The sequence below is a fragment of the Dendronephthya gigantea genome, unplaced genomic scaffold (genome assembly GCF_004324835.1).
Source record: "Dendronephthya gigantea isolate DGI-Jeju-01 unplaced genomic scaffold, DenGig_1.0 000242F, whole genome shotgun sequence".
Classification (NCBI taxonomy): domain Eukaryota; kingdom Metazoa; phylum Cnidaria; class Anthozoa; order Malacalcyonacea; family Nephtheidae; genus Dendronephthya; species Dendronephthya gigantea.
The window spans coordinates 74,052-98,660 of NW_021163252.1; the positions used below are offsets into that span (position 1 = coordinate 74,052).

The window sequence follows — 24,609 nt, forward strand, 5'->3', positions numbered from 1 at the left end:
ACATTGTAAAGTTTTTTCTATTATAATAATGCTGACATTCCCTTATTTCTAACTGTTTAGGATTTCGTTTCTCAAATCCCCGCTGAAAACATCGCTCACATTTTCTACTCTTTAACACAACTGGTTTCTCCCTTTCCCCGTGACATAATTTTCGCTTATCAATTCTTTGCAATGTGATGGCGTTCCAAACACAAAACGAATAACCCGGACAAGATTGAGATTTTGAATTTGCAATAATAAATAACCCTGTGACGCTAAAAGAACACCAATCAACACGAAATTCAGCACAAAGCCACGACAACAATTTTTGTTTAGCAACGTCCCATAGTTTAATGGTGTTTGAACCGTCGCTAGTCACCAGTCTTTTGCCGTTAGGGGAAAATGCACAGGTCTTGAACGTCTCTTGATTTCCAGGGAAAAATGGGACTTCCTTTCTTCCAGCAATGTTAAACGCCGTTTCCAGTTTACCAAATAATATGAGCGAATTGTCTGGAGAAAATGTGCAACATGGAATTTTTTCCAATTTTGTTGAATAATTCATAATTTCAACTAAAGTTGGTAGGGATAGCACATGGACAAAATTCCTTCTTACAACTGCGACACTTTTCTCATCGTTAGATAAAGCAAAATCTGTAATATGAGGAAAGTCACTGTGTTTCCAGACTGCTCGCGGCAAAACCGAAACTTCGTAAGAATTCGACTCGACAAAAGGTGAAAGGTTTGATAGTAGCGTCTCCGCGATTTTCTTCTCATCATCGCTGAAATAACCTTCTGGAGAATGTGTAAGAACCGCTTGTAAATACGATTGTAAAAATACTGGCGAATAAACTCGTCCTAGATAATTGTAATATTCATGCAGATTCGCCAGGGCATGTTCCAAAGACTCAAATTCAATGACATGGTAGGAAATGCGGGCGCGTAAATCTTCGTTTTCAATCCAGGAACATTGCAGTAATGTGAGCCAGAAACGTCGCAATACATCTGAAACGTTTACAGTTAACATATAATTTACGATAACAACATCAACTGACCAAAACACACCTTCCTCCATTTCACATTTTTTTAGATGTTTTAAACCATGTTTCAGAGCGTATTTCACGTCATTACTATACTTCAGCTCAAGTCCTGAGCGAACACCTTCCACAATTTCTTTAAAAACCTTTTCGCATAAAAGCCAAAGCGATCTATGTCCATCATCGACCTTGACAGCATACTGGTGATCTTTGTATCCCTTTGCTAAAAGCCAATCAATAACGGATTTATGAAAAACGGTTAACCTGTCATCTGAAACGTAAAACAAGCACGATACGGTTTCATTAATTTTGTTGATGATGACTTTCGTTTCGCGACAATCTGGAGCTAAACCAAAAGTCTTAGCGACGAAAGTGAGGGGAAGAGGTCCTTCGGAAGCAGGCAGCATTTCCAAAATTTTCATCACATCGAACTTTTCATATTTTAAAGTGCATATGTCAAAATTACCATTTTTTCCTCAAAAATCGGCCGTGTCGAGACAATTCGAATGATATATACCTTTTTTAAAACGGATAAATACTTCCAGATTTATTTTACCTCAAACATGTCAAAAAATAGGGTTTTTTGAAACCGGGCCGGGAGAAAAGAGTCTGAGTACGAACAGCAGGCGATGACGTCAAATCGGGAACCGCATAAACTCATATTTCATACAACACGCTGTTTTGCTATATCAAACTGTAGTAATCGCCGGCAAAATGCCTTCTCGCTGCGTTGTATATGGTTGTTCGAATATTCCGGATCCTGCAAATGGTATTATACTTCACAAAATACCTTACGATGGAGATTTAAGGTCAGAAGCTATTAAGAGACGAAAGGTCTGGGTAGATTTCGTGAAGCGCAAACGCGCAAAATGGGAGCCTAGCAGTTCAAGCTGTGTATGCTCTAAGCATTTTAAGGCAGGCGATTTTCAAAGAATATTGAATCTAGCTGGACAACAGGAGACGTATAGACCAGTGCTTAAAAGAGATGACATAGGGATTACATCATTTCCATCGGTATATACTACAAATGAGACCGAAAAACAGCTTTCAGACAGGGCAGCCAGAGCAATCAAACGCAAGGTGAGAAACAATGAAACCTTTGTTTACTCGCAGTACGCACTTCAATACTAACTTATTCTCGCATTTTTTTCAGTTTAGTACAGCTGAGAATGAACCAAGTACCTCGGAAGAACTACAACCAGGTTGTTCATCTGACTTTGTCGAGCCTGAAGCAGAAATGGACCTAGACATGCCAAGTGTCGAATGTCATGTAAGTATAAATTTGCATTTGTTTGCGTCGAAGTCAATTTGAAAGCGTTGAGGCTCTATTAAATTATGTAATAAATGGAATACTTTCACAAGGTAGTTCTGGGGGGATTGGTATTTTTATATCTTTATTAAATGTTGAATTTTTTATAGGACATCCAGCAGTCGGAAACAACAAACGAAAAGTTCACTCAAACAGTGCTTAGTGCGGAAGTGTGCAAATGCTGTCTTGAATTAGAAGAGAGGAACCGACTTCTTCGGAACCAAGTAATAGACGGGAAACAGAAATTAGCAAAAGAAAGGTCTATCGTAATGGATTTAAAATCCAGTAAGTGGTTTCGTATTACTCGTTTTTAGGGCTAATTACATTAGACATTAAAAATTGATAAATACATACAGTCATACACATACAAGCATATATCGTGTTACATGAGCAATTTGTCTTCCAGGCTCAAATGCAAATACAGACTATTAACTTATTAAATACATATAAATACTAGCAGGGTAATCAATATTGCAAGAATTTACGTTATTTTCTTTGTATAAACAGCTGTAATAGTTTAGTTTAGCTACAGTGTTAGCCAAAGCCCAAAGGAAATGGCTTTATTTTCAATAATTAATTTATATATACCCAGTTGAGATTCCACATATTAGTACATACGAAAATGAATATGAATTTATTTTTATGGCTCATCTGAGTGAGTAATACAATTGTATTTGGTACTTGACAGATTTGCAAATTCCAGTGGAGAATGTACCACAATCTAGTGACACTGAAGTAGCTCCAACAGAAGATATCAGTAGTGAGACTAGTGAAGAGTTATTACCAACTGACCCAAATACTGCATCAGATGATACTGATACAACTCAGTGGGATAATTTGACTGAGACAGAGACAGAGGACTCTGATGAAAGTGATGATTATGAACCAAAAAGGTAATAGTTTGTCAAATGAGACACCAAATCTACTACAAAGAACCGTTTACAACTACATAGCCTGGCATCCTATTTATATGTAAGGTTTTAACCATTTATGTATAAAACTATTTCTGAACTTTTAGAGAATATACTAAAGATGACAATCTAAGGACAGAGCCGAAGTTTATCGTATTCTTGTCGCAGCTGATGCTACTTTTTCAGTTCTGCCCATCCTGTAAAAGTGGCAATCCTCTTGTCGAGACCAGTAAGCATGGGACAAAGGTTGTTGTCCACACTTACTGTGGAAATCCCAACTGTAAGCAGAGGAATTCTGTGTGGCACAGTCAACCTAATATGGAGGGAACCAAAATTGCAGCTGGAAATTTTCTTTTAAGTTTTGCGATTTTAGTGGCTGGTGCATCAATCAGTAAAGTTCAGCGTGTCTTTACTCACATGGGTATGGCGTGCATTTCACTGAGCACTTTCTTTAGGCACCAGAAGGTGAGTTCCAAGAACTAACTGGATTCACTATCTAGTTCAATTCTGAACAGTTGACCCTATGTGATATATAAGTGAATAAAATTTTGAACAGACTTGATGAATTAATTTATCTATGAGTGTCAACAAATTAATACAATGTCAAACAACATCTAATAGATTTCAGCAATATTATTTTTTTAAATCAGCCAATATTGCTTTTATTACGCACAATATTACTTTTCTCTTGCATTTTTTGTTGATTTCCATTGTTTTATTTGTAGACACACTTAAGATAAATCCTCATTCCTAATGAATCAATAACAATAATGTCTTGTATGTTTTGTAAACATTTCTAGAATAAACTATTTCCAGCCATTTCATTGCACTGGAAGAAGTACCAAGGGCAGCTGATCAACAAACTGCAAGAAAACAAAGACCCACTGACTATAGCAGGAGATGGAAGGCATGATAGCATGGGACACAGTGCAAAGTATTGTGCTTATACAATATTCTGCTGTACATCCCCATGTATATTGCACTTCTCATTAGTTCAGGTTTGAAAAATATTTATTGATTTCATGCTTTATTTCATAACCTAGTTTACTTTTTTACATCTCAACATTTAATAGAGGAATGAAGCAGGAAGTAGTCAGGCAATGGAGTACCTTGCATTCCAGCATTGTATGGAATATGTGAACAGTTGTGGAATATCATACGACACACTTGTTACTGACCGCCATACATCCATAGCCAAACATATGAGGGAAAAGCTGAAAGAAGTGAAGCATTACTTTGATCTTTGGCACTTGAGGAAAAGTATGTTTTTATATGAATACATCTATTTTCATGTATGTATTAGTATGTGTATGAATGTCCAAAGGGTGGATATACATTACTCAAATATTGTTGTAACAATAAAAAATCTGTGATGTCTTTATTTAAATTTTTAGAAATTGGAAAAGTGCTATCAAAAATTGCAAAGGAGACCGACAGTGAAGAAGTTCAACCCTGGATACGTCCTTGTCAAAACCATCTGTCCTGGAGTGCTACTTCTACTTCGTCTGGTGACGGGAGGGTTATTTTGGCCAAATTCATGTCATTTCTTGGTCATATTGTAAACAAACATGAAAACCTTGATGACCCTATCTTTGACAAGTGCGCTCATGGTGACATTCAAAATCGAGAGTGGCTTAATGAAAGTATGTAATTTTCGTTGGTTTTCCCCTTGATGTTCACCACAGATGTCTTAGCATTGTGAGAACAAAGACCACATGGAATTTGATGTGACCAGATTAAATTCAAAGTAATTAAATGTGATCTTTCTTCATACATATTAGATTCTGTTGTATATGAGAAGGTGCGTAAAGCATTGTCAAACAAGAGGTTAAAGAAAGGAATCCAGAAAGCATCTCCCTTGTCTCAAACAAGCTGCCTTGAGGGGTTCCACTCGGTGCTAAACCAGTTTGCTCCTAAAATGATTGCTTATACCTATCCTGGCATGTATATTAGGTACTAATTAAATCATATAATGCAATACAACTAAATCTTTCTGAGTACCTACATATATAGCAAGTGTACTTTCTAATTAATAAACATGGAAACTTTTTTTATTTAGGCACATAATTGCAGCAATTCACTTTAACTATAACCTTAACAGAAAGGTTGTAAAGAATTCAGATGGTTCAGAACAGCATGTGGTGGTGTACCCAAAATTCAAAAATGGGGAAGCTACTGTCAGAGATGTTAAAGTTGCTGCAAACTTTTGTAAGTCTGTGGGCCTTGTGGTCATATGTCATTAGGCATTTATGACGGTATTCATGATGTAATTAGTTTGCTACTCCTTGAAAATCATTGGTATTGTGAACAACAGTATATCTGGTACTTCACAAGCTTTGTAACAGTTTGTTAGGGCTTTGGATGTATAGATTTCAGATAATTTTATATTAATAATAAACAGATAAATTGGATTCAATGAAAGGGTAAATAATTGTATTCTTATCATTGTTTTAGGCTATGTTCAAGAGATCTATGAAACCTTCCTGGAAGCACAAAGAGAAGGCAACCTCAAGAAAGAACATGATAAATTAAAGAAGATGACCCCTGAACCAATGAATGTCATGCTGAATAAGCAACCACGAGATGAGGCCATCAAGAAGCGAAGTGATAGGAGAGCTATGGTTGTGAAAGAAGTCCCTCCAACAGCAGCAGGTGTGATAAATCAACATATGTATTGTATCATTAGTAAACAAAATTATATTTTTTATTCTAATTTAATGTGTCTCTCAATTATTTAGTATCGCAAGTTGATGAGGCAACCACAACAAGACCAACTCAAAGGGCAAAACCTCATTGCAGTTTGTGCCACCAGCCCATGAAAGGTCATAAAAATGTTTTAGATTGCCCAAGGAACAAACAGACCTCAAACTAATCATTTTAAATAAATATTACAAACTTCAAACATATTGCAGTATCTGTCCACTTTTGTCTCTTTGGGGCCATGCATTACTTACCCCAAGGTGGTCATGACATTCTTGATCATATAACAAAATGTCAAGCCACCTCCACCCCATTCTCCCCTCCCAAACAGAGTCATGCAAAAGCAAGAAATAACTCCATAGTAAAAAATTTAATAAAAAATGAACTTTAATTCATGATAATTGTTTATTAGTCTGATATATCTTCATCAAATCCAGTAAATGCTTCATCATGTGTTAGAAATTTTGTGCGAATTGCATTATATGCACAAGCTGGTAAGGGTATTCGCAGTCGACCCAGTATTCCATAAACAAGCTGAGAAAATTCTCTGTATGCTATTGACCGCAAGTATCTATATCAAAATAACAATAATTATATTAGCATACTAGAATAGATTTTATACAATAGTTCAAAAGTTGCATTTTTGAAATTAAATGTGTGTACTGTAAACTCAAAGACAAACATAACTTTGCCATGCCACATAATACTCATATATATGTGCAAATATAAAAAAAACAAATATAATTTCTCGCAGAATTAAAGTGTAGCTACATGATTTTAGTTAGCCATATTGAGCTGACTGCATGATGAGGAGGGCTTTCAACTGAAAGTAAACAAATTAAACTCACGTTTCTTCTGATCCTTGTTGGCGATATCTTCTACGACTTTTAGTTTTGTATTTTGGTGCAGCCATTCTTAAGGACCATTTCTCCAGGCAATTAATTCGAAATCCTGGGTGATGTAACACACAAGTAGGTGGTGTTTCGACATCTTGGAGCACTTCATCTGAACACAGTGCCTTGGTGCATCTGTCTATTTCCTGGCAACATTGAGCCTCGTACACATTCTGCAGCAAACTTGTGTCACAGTTGTTACACTTGCACCTAAATGAATATTTAAAACAAAATAAAAATACTTAATTTACGTAATTAATCCTGTCGACGTGTGTAGCAAAATTACATATCGAATTGTAAAATTAGGCTTACCAGTCACTTGTTGGAATTGTCCCGTCTAAACGTTCCTCGAGGGTTTCAAATCGAATCCTATCAGTCTCTCTTTCTTCTTCGTACTTCTCGACCCAATCATCATCCGCTATAGGCTCATCCTCGTATGGAACAGCCACTGCCCCAACGCTATTGATAGTGTTGTCTGGCATGTCTGCTTGGCCTTGAGTTGACGGCGAGGTTGACGGCCCTTCGTCTTGCTCTGAAGGCGAGTCAAATTCTTCCACTTCGAGCTCATAGTCCTCAACTACATCCGAATCTGAGTCATATGATGTCGAATTGTCGTCTGAGTAAGATTCAGAAGCAGACATATCCAAAAACAACAGAATTTACAGATTTGTTGTAGCCTTCCTCGTTCGGCGTAGTTCAAAAACAAGCGGAACAACATGTGTGTGAAATATGAGGTTCCCGATTTGACGTCATCGCCTGCTGTTCGTACTCAGACTCTTTTCTCCCGGCCCGGTTTCAAAAAACCCTATTTTTTGACATGTTTGAGGTAAAATAAATCTGGAAGTATTTATCCGTTTTAAAAAAGGTATATATCATTCGAATTGTCTCGACACGGCCGATTTTTGAGGAAAAAATGGTAATTTTGACATATGCACTTTAAGTCGCTAAGCTCGTCTTCAAGGCGTTTAAAATATCGTTCGTAAACAGAATCCAGTCCTTCTGGGAGAAACTCCATAACGTCATTATTTGTTATCTTCTCAAGATCATAGCGAGCCCTTAGCCCAGATTGAAAATGATGTGCATAGAGAAATGAGCCCTGGCATTTGGCAACAAAAATGGAAAGTAAACTAATAGATTTATCCCATCTTAAGCAGCGAAGATATGGATACTCATACAAATCACGGCTCACTTCACTTTGATTTACTTCCCTGCCAACTAAACTTGGAAGACATTTATTAAAATAAAGTTCAAGATCTATGTTATTGTTGGCGTTAACATTCGCAATGTTCGTCTTTTGATCGTCTCTTAGTCTTAGATCAGCCACGGAAATCTCTGGCCTGCTCGTCACCAAGATTTTGATGTACTCTGGAAGATCAGGAAAATATTCAGCAATTAAATGAGTAATTTCATTCTTATTATCAGCAGCACTTTCATCCAAGCCATCGATCACGACTAAACGTGGCTCTTTTATTTCCAATTCAGCTAAGGGATTTTGTAAATATATTTGGAAGGCATCTTTGAGGTTTTGGACTTGATGCGGTCGCTGTAACTGATCAAGAAGCTCATTTTTAAAGCCAGGGACGCTCTTGCACATCTGACTTGCGAGAGACTGCAGCATCACCATAGGATCTTTTAGGTTTGAGTCACTGAAATCACAAAAGTGACAAGCAGCCAGCTTTTCATTCTTCTCAAAATCTTCACAGATTTTAGCGGCAAAAACGCTTTTACCAAATCCTGGTCCAGCTGTTATTAACTTTATTCTTGACTCACTCACACTGTTACAAAACCACTCGTCAACTTTCCTTAACAACCACTCTCTCGTTCCAGGGAGGAAAAATTTTAATTTTCTTTGAATTTTATTCTGAAATTATGTTTGGCAAGTTTTCTCAATACATCTTTACTACTCTCCTTGCAGAATTTTTTTCAGGATTGCCATCCTCGGGTATGATAGCGTACGCTTGAGGGATGTCTGCGGGATCTCATTGTCACTTTTCTTCAACAAAGACTGGCATAGTAGATTTACTCCATCGCGGGTTTCTTCAACGATTTGTGTCATTGTTACAAGCATTTTAATACACTCATCTTCGTGCAGTTTCCAATCTTTAAGCTTTTGCACAGACACTTCTTCTTCAGGCCCAAGAGGACAATTTTTTAAATCGTCGATTTCAATCTGTGAAACGCCCAATTCTACTATCGCCTGGGAAATTTTCTTCCATAAAGAATGAAATGTTGAATTATCAACTCTGGTTGTTGTTACATGTGCAATAACTTCATTTCTGTAACACTTGATTCTTGTGATATCAGGGTTGGTAGATTTTATGAATAAATAAGCCAAATATATTAACATAACATTTGTTTTCTTTGTTTGAAACAAAGGAATCAAAGGGCCGCCAATAACAATGTTTGGCTTATTTATTCAGTAACTTACCAACCCTGTGTGATATTCGCTTGCCCTGATCTATCAGTATCCGGAGGCATTACACTCCATCCTGTTGATGGAAAACCACAAATGTTCCGGAATAGAACTGTAAGTAATGTGACATCAAGGGTTTTGGAATCTTGTGGGTTGCCAGACGGAGGAAACAGTAAATCCCACTGGGATTTATTAATAACTCGAGGTTTTAACTTTTGAAGAGATGTTTTGTTTGCAGCCAATACTCTGGGTAGACTAACAGGTGGATGGATGGTATCAAATGTATTTCTGAAAGCCTCAGTTCCTTTGTCAACTAAAAGTCTACTAAGTCTTGTATAATTTGCTTTTTCTTGTAGTTCGTTAGATGCCATGGCATTAGACACGGTTAGTTACTGTAACGAAATGGTCATATTAATTATATAGGCTACACCAAGAAAAAGAATGGGATAGAGTAGATTTTCACATATTTTATGACATTCTGTCATAAAAGAAAGTCGCAAGGATCTTATTATTAGACGAAGAGATTTCTTATTAAAATAATTTTGTGAAGAGATATTTCTTAGCTTAATTTTAGAATTTCCATAAACATTCCGTTTGTATTATTTGTGTGTGGAAATGAGATTTTTCTTGACATTATAAATTTTGAAAGCCGGTTCTCATTGATAGACATTGTTAGTTTTGAAACACCTACTTGTAGGCAAGTTTAGTCCTAACACCTTGACGCCAAGCTATCTAACGCTTAATATCAAACAGCATGCTCGTAAAATTAAATGCCTGCGGGCAGTAGATTAGAGTAAAATTGCGTGACTCAAGGAAAATCAAGGCACTATTCAACGTGTTACTCCTAGTAAGAGGACATCAAAATTTATGTCGGTGGATTTAGTATAATTTAGAATTTCTATCCACGTTCGTTTGTGTACTTGTCTCGGTTTCACGTTCTACACAAAAGCAATAAAGTCAACGTCGGTGCGCGTGGAAACCAAAGTAAGTACATATTGATCTTTCTTCAGTACTAGTACAATTGATTGTTAGTTAGGTTACTCGTAGTGTGCGTTTTAATTTGGTATTCATAACTGGTCAAATGATTTACCACGTACAGATTTAGACTTAATTCATAGTGTATTCGATAGATTTACTTCTATTCATATAGTCGCATGTTTCTTATGATACTGCGCGAACAATTAGTTATTGTGTTACTATTAAGTACTAGATATTTTTGCATTGTCAAGTTATTTAGTTCGAACCGATTCCCGCGATTAACGATTGCCACAATTCTGTGTCAATTCACGTGCATCAAACCCACGAACGTTTGGATTAAAGTTATAATATTTTACTTGTTCGATTCCCAAATTCTGTCGAGTTCGATTTGTCTGCGCACCGTTCAACCCAAGTGTTATCTCATTGGATATTGCTAAGTTAATCGTTTCGTTCTACTATTGGGATTAACAGACATGGTATGATCTGAATGTATTTTGATGTCAAATAATTTATGAAAATATCTCGTGTATTTAAGATCTACTGCTACTCGACTTTTTCATTTCCGATTGTAAACTGTCGTTCAAGTCTTTTATATAGTCCATTTAGTTTAAACGAAAATTTTGAAAAGCTGTTTCAGCCGACTCTCCATAATTTATTTTTACAAAATAATACTTCATCCCATAAAACACCTGTCTTTTCAGACTAATGGCTGAGCCTCCTCAGCATGTAACCAGTGAAGCTGGATTGTATATTTTCGATTATAGCTGGATTATATTATATCTATACAGGACTCTTAGGCGCTCAGGGAGTCTATTACAATAAAACTGTATTGATCGATCCTTAGTCTCAAAAAAACTAATCTGCCTTATTTGCTGTTTAGTGTTTGATTATTGTCAGGTTTTAGCCCCTGAGCCTCGCAATCGTAATATGAATTATTTCTATATTGGTTACCGGTTCATTTAACATGACGTCACAGCTCTGTATTGTGCCACTCAATAGAATACAATAGACACTCATTATGTTAATATTCGAAGAACGTAACGACGTCACAGTTCTGTACTGTGCCACTCAATAGAATACAATAGACAATCATATTGTTAATATTCGAAGAACGTAATGACGTCACAGCTCTGTACTATGCCACTCAATAGAATACAATAGACACTCATACTGTTAATATTCGAAGAACGTAATGACGTCACAGCTGTGTACTGTGCCAGTCAATAGAATACAATAGACACTCATATTGTTAATATTCGAAGAACGTAATGACGTCACAGCTCTGTACTGTGCCACTCAATAGAATACAATAGACACTCATACTGTTAATATTCGAAGAAAGTAATGACGTCACAGCTCTGTACTATGCCACTCAATAGAATACAATAGAAACTCATATTGTTAATATTCGAAGAACGTAATGACGTCATAGCTCTGTACTATGCCACTCAATAGAATACAATAGACACTCATACTGTTAATATTCGAAGAACGTAATGACGTCACAGCTCTGTACTATGCCACTCAATAGAATACAATAGACACTCATACTGTTAATATTCAAAGAACGTAATGACGTCACAGCTCTGTACTATGCCACTCATTAGAATACAATAGACACTCATACTGTTAATATTCAAAGAACGTAATGACGTCACAGCTCTGTACTATGCCACTCAATAGAATACAATAGACACTCATACTGTTAATATTCGAAGAACGTAATGACCTCACAGCTCTGTACTATGCCACTCATTAGAATACAATAGACACAAACGTACCTTCTCAAATTTTCAAAGCGGTGATTGCACTACATGGTAAAAATTTTCAGGAAGGATAACGGACAGATGGACTGAAATGTAGATTTAAAACCTAGAAAGAACAAATTTTGATTGTAACTTTACCCACCCAATCAGCGGCTAGAATGTCATGTGAGTGTCACGTGGGATGCGTATTTATAATGGTAATTGCAGTAAGTGGAGTGCTGATGCGTCATTACAAAAATCGCACGACCACGAAACCCTCAATTTTGTTTGATAGAATGAATATTATTATTACTATTTACTAAAACAAATCACTTGGCAGCCCTAAAGCTTAAATACCCATGATTTTGCAAATAAATAAAAAGTAGGTATGATTATTAAGAATGTATTCATAATTTATAGCAAACATTTTAAAAACTAGTTTAACTGTGGTTATATAAAAACTAACTATACATTCGGTTCGGTCATAGAATAAAAAACATTTAGAATTAAGAATGATCAAAATTTAGCGAATTTTGATCATTCTTAATTCTAAGATTTGTTATAATATAGTTTTCTTAAATCTGTTGCCGTTGCATCTTGGAATCGTGAAACAGTTTTGATTTTTAAGGTTTTAAGTTTGTGGATGTTTCGGAGATAAATAATATAAAGTGGAAAACCCACTCATCTCTTTATTTTTCGTTCTCCCAAACTCCCACGCGTGTTTCTATAATTGTATACATCACAGAACTTTACTCCCGTATATATATATAACCAACATCATCTGTTTCAGCCTCGTATCATGGCCATTTAAGGAGACAAAACTAAATGAATACCGACATTTTATAATAAGAATAATAACTTCTTATTAATCGAGCGCGAGGTCTTTACCGAGAAATATTGGACCGAGGTCTTTTTGAACAGACCGAGCTCGAATTAAGAGCGAAGTTTGTACAAAAAGATGGAGGTCCGATAATTCTCGGTAAAGACCGAGCAAGCAAGGTTAATAAAAAGCTTATTATAGGGCATAAAGGCATGTATTTGCACTTGAAACAAACAAGAAATACATGAATTCGTATTAGTAGCCTGGTACGCATTTGATAAAAAAACAAAACAAAATATTTCTATTATTGAATTATTTAGTTAACCTAAACGGACAAATGCAGAAACATTTGCAAAACATTATAATAAACCAATCGTCTCCAATTTTGGAAACAGCATACTTAATCAGTTTAATAGCGAGGACAACAATGATCGCGAATGACTTATATATCTTGTATAGATCTGATAATAAACTATTAAGACGGTGTATCAAACACTGAGATGGTTGGGGTTCACTTTCATCTTGCAACTCGCTGACCTTCACATCTTTCAATTCTCATGCTACTCCGTTGTGACGTAGACTGATGACGTATATAATTTGAAAATTAAACGAGACTTAGCTACCTGTAAGTTGAAGTTTGATTTGAATTATATAACGTCATCAGTCCTAAGGAGTAACATCTCCTCCCTTCATTGTGGAGAGTTGTCCCTCCTGATACTTCTTCGTTCCGTGTGAGAATCAGCGAGTTGGTTGTCTTTAAAATATGGCTAAGAAAGCGAGCGCGTGCTTCTCATGTTACTCTTTCGTTCAGGACTGATGACGTTATATAATTCAAATCACACTTGAACTTACAGGTAAGTCTCGTTTAATTTTCAAATTAAATTTTCTCTTGAGCATTTCGATTCCTGCCGGAGGATCGATAGTTGACTCATTTTTCTATCAACTGTTCCTGGCTTGAATTTGAACTGTGTATAATTCCACTCGAAATTAAGACCCTTTAAACCTCTAGAATTTACCTGCATCGAGCGAAGTGACAAAAATCATAATTACTCCGGCGTCAGCGACGGAGTTGAAAATTCGCCTCGGTTTTGTTTTGTTATTGTTTTTTTATTATTTTTCGTCGTCGCAAGTGTGTAATAGCGCGAAATATACTAGTATTTGAAATGGGTATGTGACCCACTGAGATATGACTGTATTTATCTACGTCCCAGTCTTGTCTCCCAAGAGTTGTGGTGCAGCTTTGGCTAATTTGGCGCTGTGTTGCGACAAAACCTTATACGTCTGTGACGACTTCACTGTGCTGATGACATAAAATCATTTATACTCTTCAAAAAACACGACTAACGCTGACATAAACGTACCTTTTCAAATCATAAAAGCTATTATTTCAATACATGGCTAAAATTTCACACAAATATACCAAAATTCGCAGAAGACACTCACGATGTAGATATATTAAAACCAACACGGAAACTGATTGTAATTTAAAACCTCACAAGTCTCAGTAGAGATTTCATTACACGTATTGTTGACAGAACGTCATGAATCAGAATCATACTTTTAAGTGCATCGAAAATGGGAAAATATCCTGGAAAATATCTATGTGGCAAAAAGCGCGTGTACAAGAGCTGTTTTCTGGTTAATACCCTGTATTTACAATAACAGACGGATGATGCGTCTCTATAGTCACACGAGGGTCTTAAACTGTAGTCGTAGTTGTTGCTGCAGGATATGACTCCAATGGCATAGGAGGTCGGTAACATCATATTATTCTGGCGATGAGTTAACAATTTCGGAATGGTATTCCTTATGTTTAAAGAAGCGAGAAATGTGCAATGTATTTCAAGTATCACTATCACACGAGTATACTGACAACGCCACCATTTCAGCATTATGCAGACCAATATTTTGCCATCATGCAGATAGACTAGCAACTACGTTTACGAATTTAAAATCATGTGCGAAAATTTAAAAGCATGTCTCTTTTTATCGCAATGTGGAATCATAAATCAACGAATCATAAATCACATCTCAAACGCCTGAAACCTCACTTTAAGAACATTGAAAGGAAGAAAAAAACGAAATTTGCAATTTTATTTCACCGCGCCACAGACAAAGCGCTGTGTTGTGGCAAGACCTTATACGACTGTGACGACTTCACTGTGTTGATGACATAAAATCATTTATACTCTTCAAAAAACACGACTAACACTGACATAAACGTACCTTTTCAAATCATGAAAGCGATTATCTCAATACATGGGTAAAATTTCACACAAATGTACCAGAATTCACAGAAGATACTCACGATGTAGATATATTAAAACCAAAACGGAAACTGATTGTAATTTAAAACCTCACAAGCACTCAGTCTCAGTAGAGATTTCATCACACGCATTGTTGACAGAACGTCATGAATCATAATTTAAATAAAAATATTATCTTGTGCAGGGATCAGCCGTGACGGTGTTAGGGAAGCTGGAAATTTCTTTATAAACGCGCAATGGCTCGTCTAACTTGGCTGAGAATTTATGTTGTGTTAATACGTAAATGACTGTTCTAATAATTTGTGGTTTGCAGAGAAAATGCCTCTGGTTAATCACACTGAATAAACCAAACTGACCATGGTCATAAATGCAGGGCCAGTCTGTGAAAATATAAACAAATTTAAGTTTATAAGAAATATAATTACTGTCATGAAGACCACCCAACCACCCTAGAGACGACACCTCAGTATTTACTTGCAACATTTCACTTGCAATCTGTAATTCAGGTCTAATAATGTTTCTGTGAAAATTATTGATTTCCAAGGTTACATGAAATGTCATTATGTAAAATACTCAACTAAGCCATAGAGAACTCTGTCATACATTAGCTGGGATTGCATTGGGTCTGATTAAGTTCCAACCTCATGAATGAAAATATTTGCAACTAAAGTATTGCTGAACTGACAGATAATTTATTTCAGTGATTGACAGATATTGTTGTACCAGATGGACTAATCAATGACTGACCAGTGTATTTGTTAAAATACTTTTGGTTGGAACAGATGGTGTAGTCTAAATACATAGTTAACATGATAGCCAGAGGATGACTTTTTATCAATTAGCTGTATACAAGCTGGTATTATACATGAGAAAGAAACCATAACAATAAATGCACATAGTGTAAAATGTGATCGCATGTGGATGTAAGATTAATAGAAGTAGAATACTGTACTCAAAATAAGATTTATAAATTTAGTAAAATATATCTCAGTCTTTTAGTCATGTGATATTGGCGTTGATATAACATATATTGTTTGACCATGATCATGGTGGGTTTTAGCTATAAAACTTAATACCATTCAAAGTTGCATGAAGAGTATATATATGTTATTTACCAGATTGGAGGTCCATATAGGGAAATATTTCCCAAGGTCTCAAAAACAGCCCGAGGCCGAGGGAAATATTTCCCTATATGGACTGACTAAACTGGTAAATAATAGGGTTTTTTGCAGTCGGAATTCATATTTTAGCATTAGCTCTGTGCTTTTAAATCCCTCGCAGTCCATACGGCCTCATACGGACCGCTCGCCGTAGCCAATCAGATTGCAGGAAAGGCTAAAATATGAATTTGGACCGCAAGAAAAAAAAAATTGAATATATTATCCAGTTCCAGGATAGTTTCAAGCAAATCTGTTGCCGAACAATTTTCCTAAGACTAGGTCGAATAAAATGTTTATTTAAAATGGACATGCAAGAAATGAATGAAATGATTTTATTCCCCATGAAAGAGATTTCTGGACTCTGGTCTAAATAAATTAGTGAATGTTTTAAAATTGAATGCCTGTGTTATAAAAACTAGGGGAGAATTATATTGTGAATATTTTTGTTGACTAAGCAATATATATATAAGCAACAATGTGCAATATACTGCGTGAAACACCAATATAAACCAAACCATCCCGTCAAAACATTGTAATTTAAAGCAAAATAGACAAGGCCGCATACGTATATCGCAATATGAGAGAAATCTCACAAGGAATCTAGCACATACCTTCGACAATCTGGTCTTGTCTAGTCTGTATTACCACGACTAGTGCAAAGCCGTAAGTCTTTGTTTTTGTACTTGTCTGCGTCGATAAACCTTGTTAAAATAACTTCAGCTTTCTCAATGAATAAGTTGATCACCCACGACGAATCAGGATCACTTTGAGAGCTTCTAGTCCAAGAATACGATCATTTTGACAAATAACGAACACAGACTTTGAAGAAATACAAAGACTCAAAGAGAAACAGGAACTGGGTGAGGTTTTGGGTGTGGCCACTGAGCTATATGGCCCTGCGAACTGAAGTTACAAAACTGAAACGATATCTCTATCATTTTTTATGTCCCATTATTAAATGATTTGTATATTTTTTAAATTGCTGATAATTGCGGGTAATTGTTCAAAAAATACCGCCTTTAAAAATATTGGGGAGAGCATCGAGAAATTCAGTTAAGATCGAGGCCTTTGGGAATAATTTAAGAAATTACACTTTTTCGGTTAAACCTGCAGTTCTAACTTCTCTTGATAGTGGCGAAAATTAAGTCCGAATGTGAAAAAATTCTTATAATTTACCTTTTTTACTATTTTAAAGACTGCTTTCCACGTACGCGTTTTTTTTCATACGCACGTTACACACGGAAGTCTAAATCATTATACATGTTATCTCTGAAAATATAAATAAATTGAAAGAGTTTTCTGCCAATTTTAACAAATAATAAAAAAATTTTAAAGCATTTTTACGTGGGTTTACGTGCGTATGAAAAACGCTTAAAGCCCCGTTCACACGGTACCGGATTACCATCAGATCAAATTTTGAAGCTAATGAAAGACAGCGGTGTTTTTTAATGTCTGAGGTCTGAATAAATATACCAAATCTATCAAATTAATAATCATTTACTAATAATCGTTGCTTCATAACGGCAAACGAAGATGTCGTGATGAGTGGATCTGGTATCGTGTGACGCAGCTTAAGTGGAAGACAGCCTTAAGAAGCCAGGCAATAAAAAAGTAATTGGAAGCGAACCACATTTTTTCCAATTATTTCGACATTGCTGGAATTCCTTCATGGGAGAAATTACCACAACAGGAAAATTCAAATCTGTCAGAGCCACTGTTGCAGTCTTAAAACATTCCTTGCAATTCGGTGCGGAACAGAAAAACTCAGGAAAACTTTCAAAACATAAAACTATCCACTTCTTCTCTCCCTCTCTCCCTCCGCAATCCCTGGACGATTTTGAATATCTCACGCGTGTGATTTGAGAACGCATTCGCTAAATTCATTACGAAATATCCTAACTGAAAAATTAACTCCAAAACATCTGTCGTTCATAACAAAGTCTTTATCAACTAAGTCTTCTCCTATTGGTTTTTGTCCTCGTGTGAACGTGTTCATATCAGTTATTTTTAAGAACAAAGATATTCGCATTTAATGGGTATAAACAACCTGCGGGGAAACCCAACATATAACAATTAAAATATACAGTTTTGCGTAGATTTTCCTAAAAGCAGTTTAAACCTTTTTCCGCAAGCCAACTTTATTCCGTTTAAAGAAAGGATTGACTACTGCACCTCCCTTAATATCGTCCCACAAAGCAACTGCACTTCGCTTAATATCGTCCAACAAAGGATTTGGTGGAATAGACAGTCGAAGAAACACCATATCACCTTTGTTGTCAGGAAAAGCCAGCACGTCCTCTTTTGGGGAAAGATTAATTGTTTGGCTTGACCTAAAAGTAAGCTCCAAGTATGGTTGATAGGAAGTGTTGAGAATCGCGCAAGAGTCCATGTCATGAAATGCTATCACGTGATCATATAAAGTTAATACAATTCTACTTTTGAGAATACAAAATGACCTCAAATAACTAGCGGACTGGATTGGAATAGTTCTATTTTGAGAATCACCAGTGTCCAGATCAATAATCTGACTCTCATAAAAACTTCTGTACACGAGTATTGCGACTTTGGAATCATTACTAAAAATTACGACATAAGGCAATATATCAGCCCCTCCAGCGTCATGGTGATAAAAGACTTCATACGAAGTTGGTTTTTCGGTATATCTTTTCCAAATATAACATTTATTCTCATTAAAACCAGAGATAAAGGCACCACCGGGCGAGACTTCCACTTTCATCTTAGGCTCAATTCCAGGCAAATTGATCATTACAGGGCCATCAACATCTCTGACATCGAGAACTTTCACGGGTTCATTGTATCCCAGAGCCAAGTTGACAAAGCCTTCAGAAAAAACAACCTTAGAGTCCTCGAAATCTGACCAGGTAGCTAAATTACACAGCGAAACGTCCTGACTGTGAGTAAACGCGATCTCTAATTTGTCATTTACCGGGTATCGCGTTAATTTGAGAATCCTGTTAAACTCACTAATCACAAACAAGAAATCTTCCGACCACCAGCATAAAAACCTTGACCCGTGTTTACTAATTTTGAAACGTTGTTCAACTTGGCTGGTATAGACATTCCATATGTTGATATATTTATATGAGTTGCAGGATGCAAGTCGAGAGCCGTCAGGAGAAAACGAACTCGAATAAACTTTCGTTACCTGTGACAGACAGGATTGCTCTTGTTTAGGAGCTAATGTCTTAAAGACAATTAGTTTTTCATGATCCGAATAGAGCCACACATTATCTCTTAAAAGTGTCATTTTGAGTTCATCAGCAAATTTCTGTCGAGGATCTGTAGCAAGATAGTTCCAAGCAACAATCGCAGTCAAAGGAATACTTTCTGTGACACTCGAATAACAATATTCCGAAGAAAAAATATACTCCACACCGTTGCAGATCCACGGACACCAAATCGTTTTCTTAGTCCAACTTTTCCTTATTTCTAAGTGTTTAGAATTTGGTTCCTCAAATCCCAGCTGAAAACATCGTTCACATTTCCTTCTCTTTAACACATCTGGTTTCTCCCTCTCCCCGTGAGATAACTTTCGCATATCACTTCTTTGCAATGTGATGGCGTTCCAAACACAAAACGAATAACTCAGATCAAATAGAGAATGTGAATTTCCAATAATAAATGACCCAGTGACGCTATAAGAACACCATTCAAGACCACACGACATCCAGCACAAAGCGACGACAGGAATTTTTGTTTAGCAACGTCCCATAGTTTAATGGTGTTTGAACCGTCGCTAGTCACCAGTCTTTTGCCGTTAGGGGAAAATGCACAGGACAGGAACGTCTCTTCATTTCCAGGGAAAAATGGAACTTCCTTTCTTCCAGCAATGTTAAACGCCGTTTCCAGTTTACCAAATAATATGAGCGAATCGTCTCGAGAAAATGTACAGCATGAAATTCTTTTCAATGTTGTTGAATAACTCATAATTTCAACTAAAGTTGGTACGGATAGCACATGGATAAAATTCTTTATTGCAACTGCTACACTTTTCTCATTGTTAGATAAACCAACAGCTGTAATATGATCAAAGTCACTGCGTTCCCAGACTGCTCGCGGCAAAACAGAAACTTCGTAAGAATTCGACTCGACAAAAGGTGAAAAGTTTGATAGTAGCGTCTGCGTGATTTTCTTCTCATCATCGCTGAAATAACCTTTTGGAGAATGTGCAAGAACCGCTTGTAAATACGATTGTGAAAATACTGCCGAATAAACTTGTTTTGAATAGTTGTAATATTCCCTCAGGGGTTCCGGGGCAGGTCCCAAAAACTCAAATTGAATGACATGGTACGAAATGCGGGCGCGTAACTCTTCGTTTTTAATCCAGGAACATGTGAGCCAGAAACGCTGCAAATCATGTAAATTGATTACACAGTTATCATATAAAATACAATAATAACATCAACTGACCAAAACACACCTTCCTCCATCTCACACTTTTCTAGATGTTTTAAACCATGTTTGAGAGCGTATTCCACGTCATTAGTAAACTTCACCTCAAGTCGTGAGCGAACACTTTCCACAATTTCTTTAAAAACCTTTTCACATAAAAGCCAAAGCGATCTATGTCCATCATCGACCTTGACAGTATACTGGTGATCTTTTGACCCTTTGCTAGAAGCCAATCAATAAAGGATTTATGAAAAACGGTTAACATGTCATCTGAGACATACAACAAGCACGATATGGTTTCATTAATTTTGTTGATGATGTCTTTCGTTTCGCGACAATCTGGAGCTAAACCAAAAGCCTGAGCGACGAAAGTGAGGGGAAGAGGTCCTTCGGAAGCAACCAGCATTTCCAAAATTTTCAACACGTCAAACTTTTCATGTTTTAAGTCGCTAAGCTCGTCTTCAAGACGTTTAAAATATCGTTCGTAAACAGAATTCAGTCCTTCTGGGAGAAACTCCATGACGTCATTATTTGTTATCTTTTCAAGATCATAGCGAGCCCTTAGCCCAGATTGAAAGTGATATGCATAGAGAAATGAGCCCTGGCATTTGGCAACAAAAATGGAAAGTAAATGTAATGGACGATCCTCAGAGAATTCATCGCTCATCTCACTTTGTGCCACTTCCCTGGCGACTAAACTTGGTAAAAATTCTTTAAAATAAAGTTCAAGATCTGAGTTATTGTTGTCATCAACATTGGCAATGTCTGTCTTTTGCTCGTCTCTCTCTGATCAGTAACGGAAATCTCTGGCCTGCTCGTCACCAAGATTTTGATGTACTCAGGAAGATCAGGAAAATATACAGCAACCAAATGCATAATTTCATTCTTATTATCAGCAGCACTTTCATCCAAGCCATCAATGACGATTAAACGTGGCTCTTTTATTTGCAATTCATCTAAGGGATTTTCCAAATATATTTGGAAGGCATCTTTGAGGTTTTAGACTTGATGAGGTTGCTTTAACTGATCAAGAAGCTTCTCTTTAAAACCAGGGACATTCTCACACATCTGACTTGCGAGAGACTGCAGCATTACCATAGGATCTCTTAGGTTTGGATCACTGAAATCACAAAAGTGACAGGCAGCGAGCTTTCCTTTCTTCTCAAAATCTTCACATATTTTAGCGGCAAAAACGCTTTTACCAAATCCTGGTCCAGCTGTTATTAACTTCATTCTCGAATCGCTGTCACACTTTTGAAACCACTCGTTAATTTCCTCTAACAACCACTCTCTGGTTCCAGGAAGGAAAAAATTCACTTTTCTTCTAATTTTACCCCTAAAATTATGCTTAGCAAGTTTTCGCAATAAATCTTCATCACTTTCCATGCGGGATTTTTTTTGAGAATTGCTGTCCCCGGGTATTGACAGCGGACGCATTTGATTTACTGAATCGCGCGTTTCATTTACTCCATCGCGGGTTTCATTTACTGCATCGCGCGTTTCATTTACTGCATCGCGCGTCTCTTCAGTGACTTGTGTTACATTATTTACACCAGCTTCAATTACTTTAAGCAATTTAATACACTCATCTTCGTGCAGTTTCCAATCTTTAAGCTTTTGCACATACACTTCTTCTTCAGGCCCAAGAGGACATTTTTTTAAATCGTCCACATCACTCTGTGAAACGCCCAATTCTACTATCACCTGGGAGATTTTCTTCCATAAAAATTGAAATGTTGAATTGTCAACTCGAGTTGTTGTTACATGTGCAATAACTTCATTTCTGTAACACTTGATTCTTGTGATATTCGCTTGCTCTGATCTATCAGTATCCGGAGGCATTACACTCCATCCTGTTGATGGAAAACCACAAATGTTCCGGAATAGAACTGTAAGTAACGTGACATCAAAGGTTTTGGAGTCTGGTGGGTTGCCAGACGAAGGAAACAGTAAATCCCACTGGGAATTATTAATAACTCGAGGTTTTAACTTTTGAAGAGATGTTTTGTTTGCAGCCAGTAGTCTGGGTAGACTAACAAGTGGATGGATTTTATCAAATTTATTTCTTAAGGCCTGAGTTCCTTTGTCAACTAGAAGTCTACTGAGTCTTGTAAAATTTGCTTTTTCTTGCAGATCGACAGAAGCCATGGCATTAGAGAGGGTTATTTACTGTAAAAAAATGGTTATATTAATTATATAAGCTACACCAAGAAAAAGAATGGGATGGAGTAGATTTTGCATATTTTATGACATTCTGTCATAAAAGAAAGTCGCAAGGATCTTGTTAAACGAAGGGATTTCTTGTTAAAATAATTTTGTGAAAAGATATTTGTTTCAGGAGTAACCTTTCTGACTTGCTACCACCCATATGACAAACTCACATGAGCTTAATTTTAGAATTCCGTTTGTATTATTTGTGTGTGGAAATGGTTTTTTTCTTGATATTATAAATTTTGAAAGCATGTTCTCATTTATAGACATGGTATGATCTGAATGTATTTTGATGTCAAATAATTTATGAAAATATCTCGTGTATTTAAGATCTATTGCTACTCGACTTTTTCATTTCCGATTGTAAACTATCGTTCTTTAGTCTTTCATAAATTCCATTTAGTTCAAGCGATAATTTTGAAATATAAGGATCGAGTCTACTAAAATAAAACTGTATTGATCGATCCTTAGTCTAAGAAAAACTAATGTGCCTTATTTGCTGTTTAGTGTTTGATTATTTGCAGGCAATTTTAATTCTCAGATCTAAGCCCCGAGCCTCGCAATGAGCCTCGTGTTATGAATTATTTCTATATTGTTTACCAGTTCATTTAACATGACGTCACAGCTGTGTACTGTGCCACTCAATAGAATACAATAGACACTCATACTGTTAATATTCGAAGAACGTAATGACGTCACAGTTCTGTACTGTGCCACTCAATAGAATACAATAGACACTCATACTGTTAATATTCGAAGAACGTAATGATGTCACAGCTCTGTACTATGCCACTCAATAGAATACAATAGACACTCATACTGTTAATATTCGAAGAACGTAATGACGTCACAGCTCTGTACTGTAGCACTCAATAGAATACAATAGACACTCATACTGTTAATATTCGAAGAATGTAATGACGTCACAGCTCTGTACTATGCCACTCAATAGAATACAATACAATAGACACTCATACTGTTAACATTCCAAGAACGTAATGACGTCACAACTATGTACTATGCCACTCAATAGAATACAATAGACACTCATACTGTTAATATTCGAAGAACGTAATGACGTCACAGCTCTGTACTGTGCCACTCAATAGAATACAATAGACACTCATACTGTTAATATTCGAAGAACGTAATGACGTCACAACTATGTACTATGCCACTCAATAGAATACAATAGACACTCATACTGTTAATATTCGAAGAACGTAATGACGTCACAACTATGTACTATGCCACTCAATAGAATACAATAGACACTCATACTGTTAATATTCAAAGAACGTAATGACGTCACAGCTCTGTACTATGCCACTCAATAGAATACAATAGACACTCATACTGTTAATATTCGAAGAACGTAATGACGTCACAACTATGTACTATGCCACTCAATAGAATACAATAGACACTCATACTCTTAATATTCGAAGAACGTAATGACGTCACAGCTCTGTACTATGCCACTCAATAGAATACAGTAGACACTCTAACTGTTAATATTCGAAGAACGTAATGACGTCACAGCTCTGTACTGTGTCACTCAATAGACTACAATAGACACTCATACTGTTATTATTCGAAGAACGTAATGACGTCACAGCTCTGTACTATGCCACTCAATAGAATACAATAGACACTCATACTGTTATTATTCGAAGAACGTAATGACGTCACAGCTCTGTACTATGCCACTCAATAGAATACAATAGACACTCATACTGTTAATATTCGAAGAACGTAATGACGTCACAGCTCTGT

At 36.4% G+C, this 24,609-nt stretch overlaps 4 protein-coding genes across 4 annotated transcripts; 1 reads left to right on the plus strand and 3 right to left on the minus strand.

Moving 5' to 3' along the window:
• Positions 1-1,693: 1,693 nt before the first annotated feature.
• LOC114540595 lies at positions 1,694-6,123 on the plus strand. The gene is made up of 12 exons (XM_028560719.1): positions 1,694-2,093; positions 2,167-2,283; positions 2,433-2,607; positions 3,011-3,215; positions 3,341-3,698; positions 4,034-4,231; positions 4,307-4,493; positions 4,628-4,876; positions 5,015-5,186; positions 5,293-5,441; positions 5,688-5,885; positions 5,972-6,123. Exons 1-12 carry the CDS (start codon positions 1,728-1,730, stop codon positions 6,103-6,105), a joined length of 2,508 nt encoding a protein of 835 aa, XP_028416520.1. The 5' UTR covers positions 1,694-1,727; the 3' UTR covers positions 6,106-6,123.
• A 149-nt stretch (positions 6,124-6,272) lies between these two features.
• Positions 6,273-7,582, minus strand: LOC114540596. Its single transcript, XM_028560720.1, has 3 exons — positions 7,139-7,582; positions 6,782-7,036; positions 6,273-6,504 (listed from the first exon to the last, which is right to left on the minus strand). Exons 1-3 carry the CDS (start codon positions 7,465-7,467, stop codon positions 6,342-6,344), a joined length of 747 nt encoding a protein of 248 aa, XP_028416521.1. The 5' UTR covers positions 7,468-7,582; the 3' UTR covers positions 6,273-6,341.
• Positions 7,583-8,726: 1,144 nt separating this feature from the next.
• LOC114540590 (E3 ubiquitin-protein ligase DZIP3-like) lies at positions 8,727-12,025 on the minus strand. Its single transcript, XM_028560713.1, has 3 exons — positions 11,999-12,025; positions 9,279-9,631; positions 8,727-9,117 (listed from the first exon to the last, which is right to left on the minus strand). The coding sequence occupies exons 2-3, from the start codon at positions 9,608-9,610 to the stop codon at positions 8,727-8,729; spliced, it is 723 nt and encodes a 240-aa protein (XP_028416514.1). The 5' UTR covers positions 9,611-9,631; positions 11,999-12,025.
• A 9,596-nt stretch (positions 12,026-21,621) lies between these two features.
• On the minus strand, positions 21,622-22,770 carry LOC114540591 (E3 ubiquitin-protein ligase DZIP3-like). Its single transcript, XM_028560714.1, has one exon. It carries the CDS (start codon positions 22,768-22,770, stop codon positions 21,622-21,624), a length of 1,149 nt encoding a protein of 382 aa, XP_028416515.1.
• Between the last annotated feature and the right edge of the window lie 1,839 nt (positions 22,771-24,609).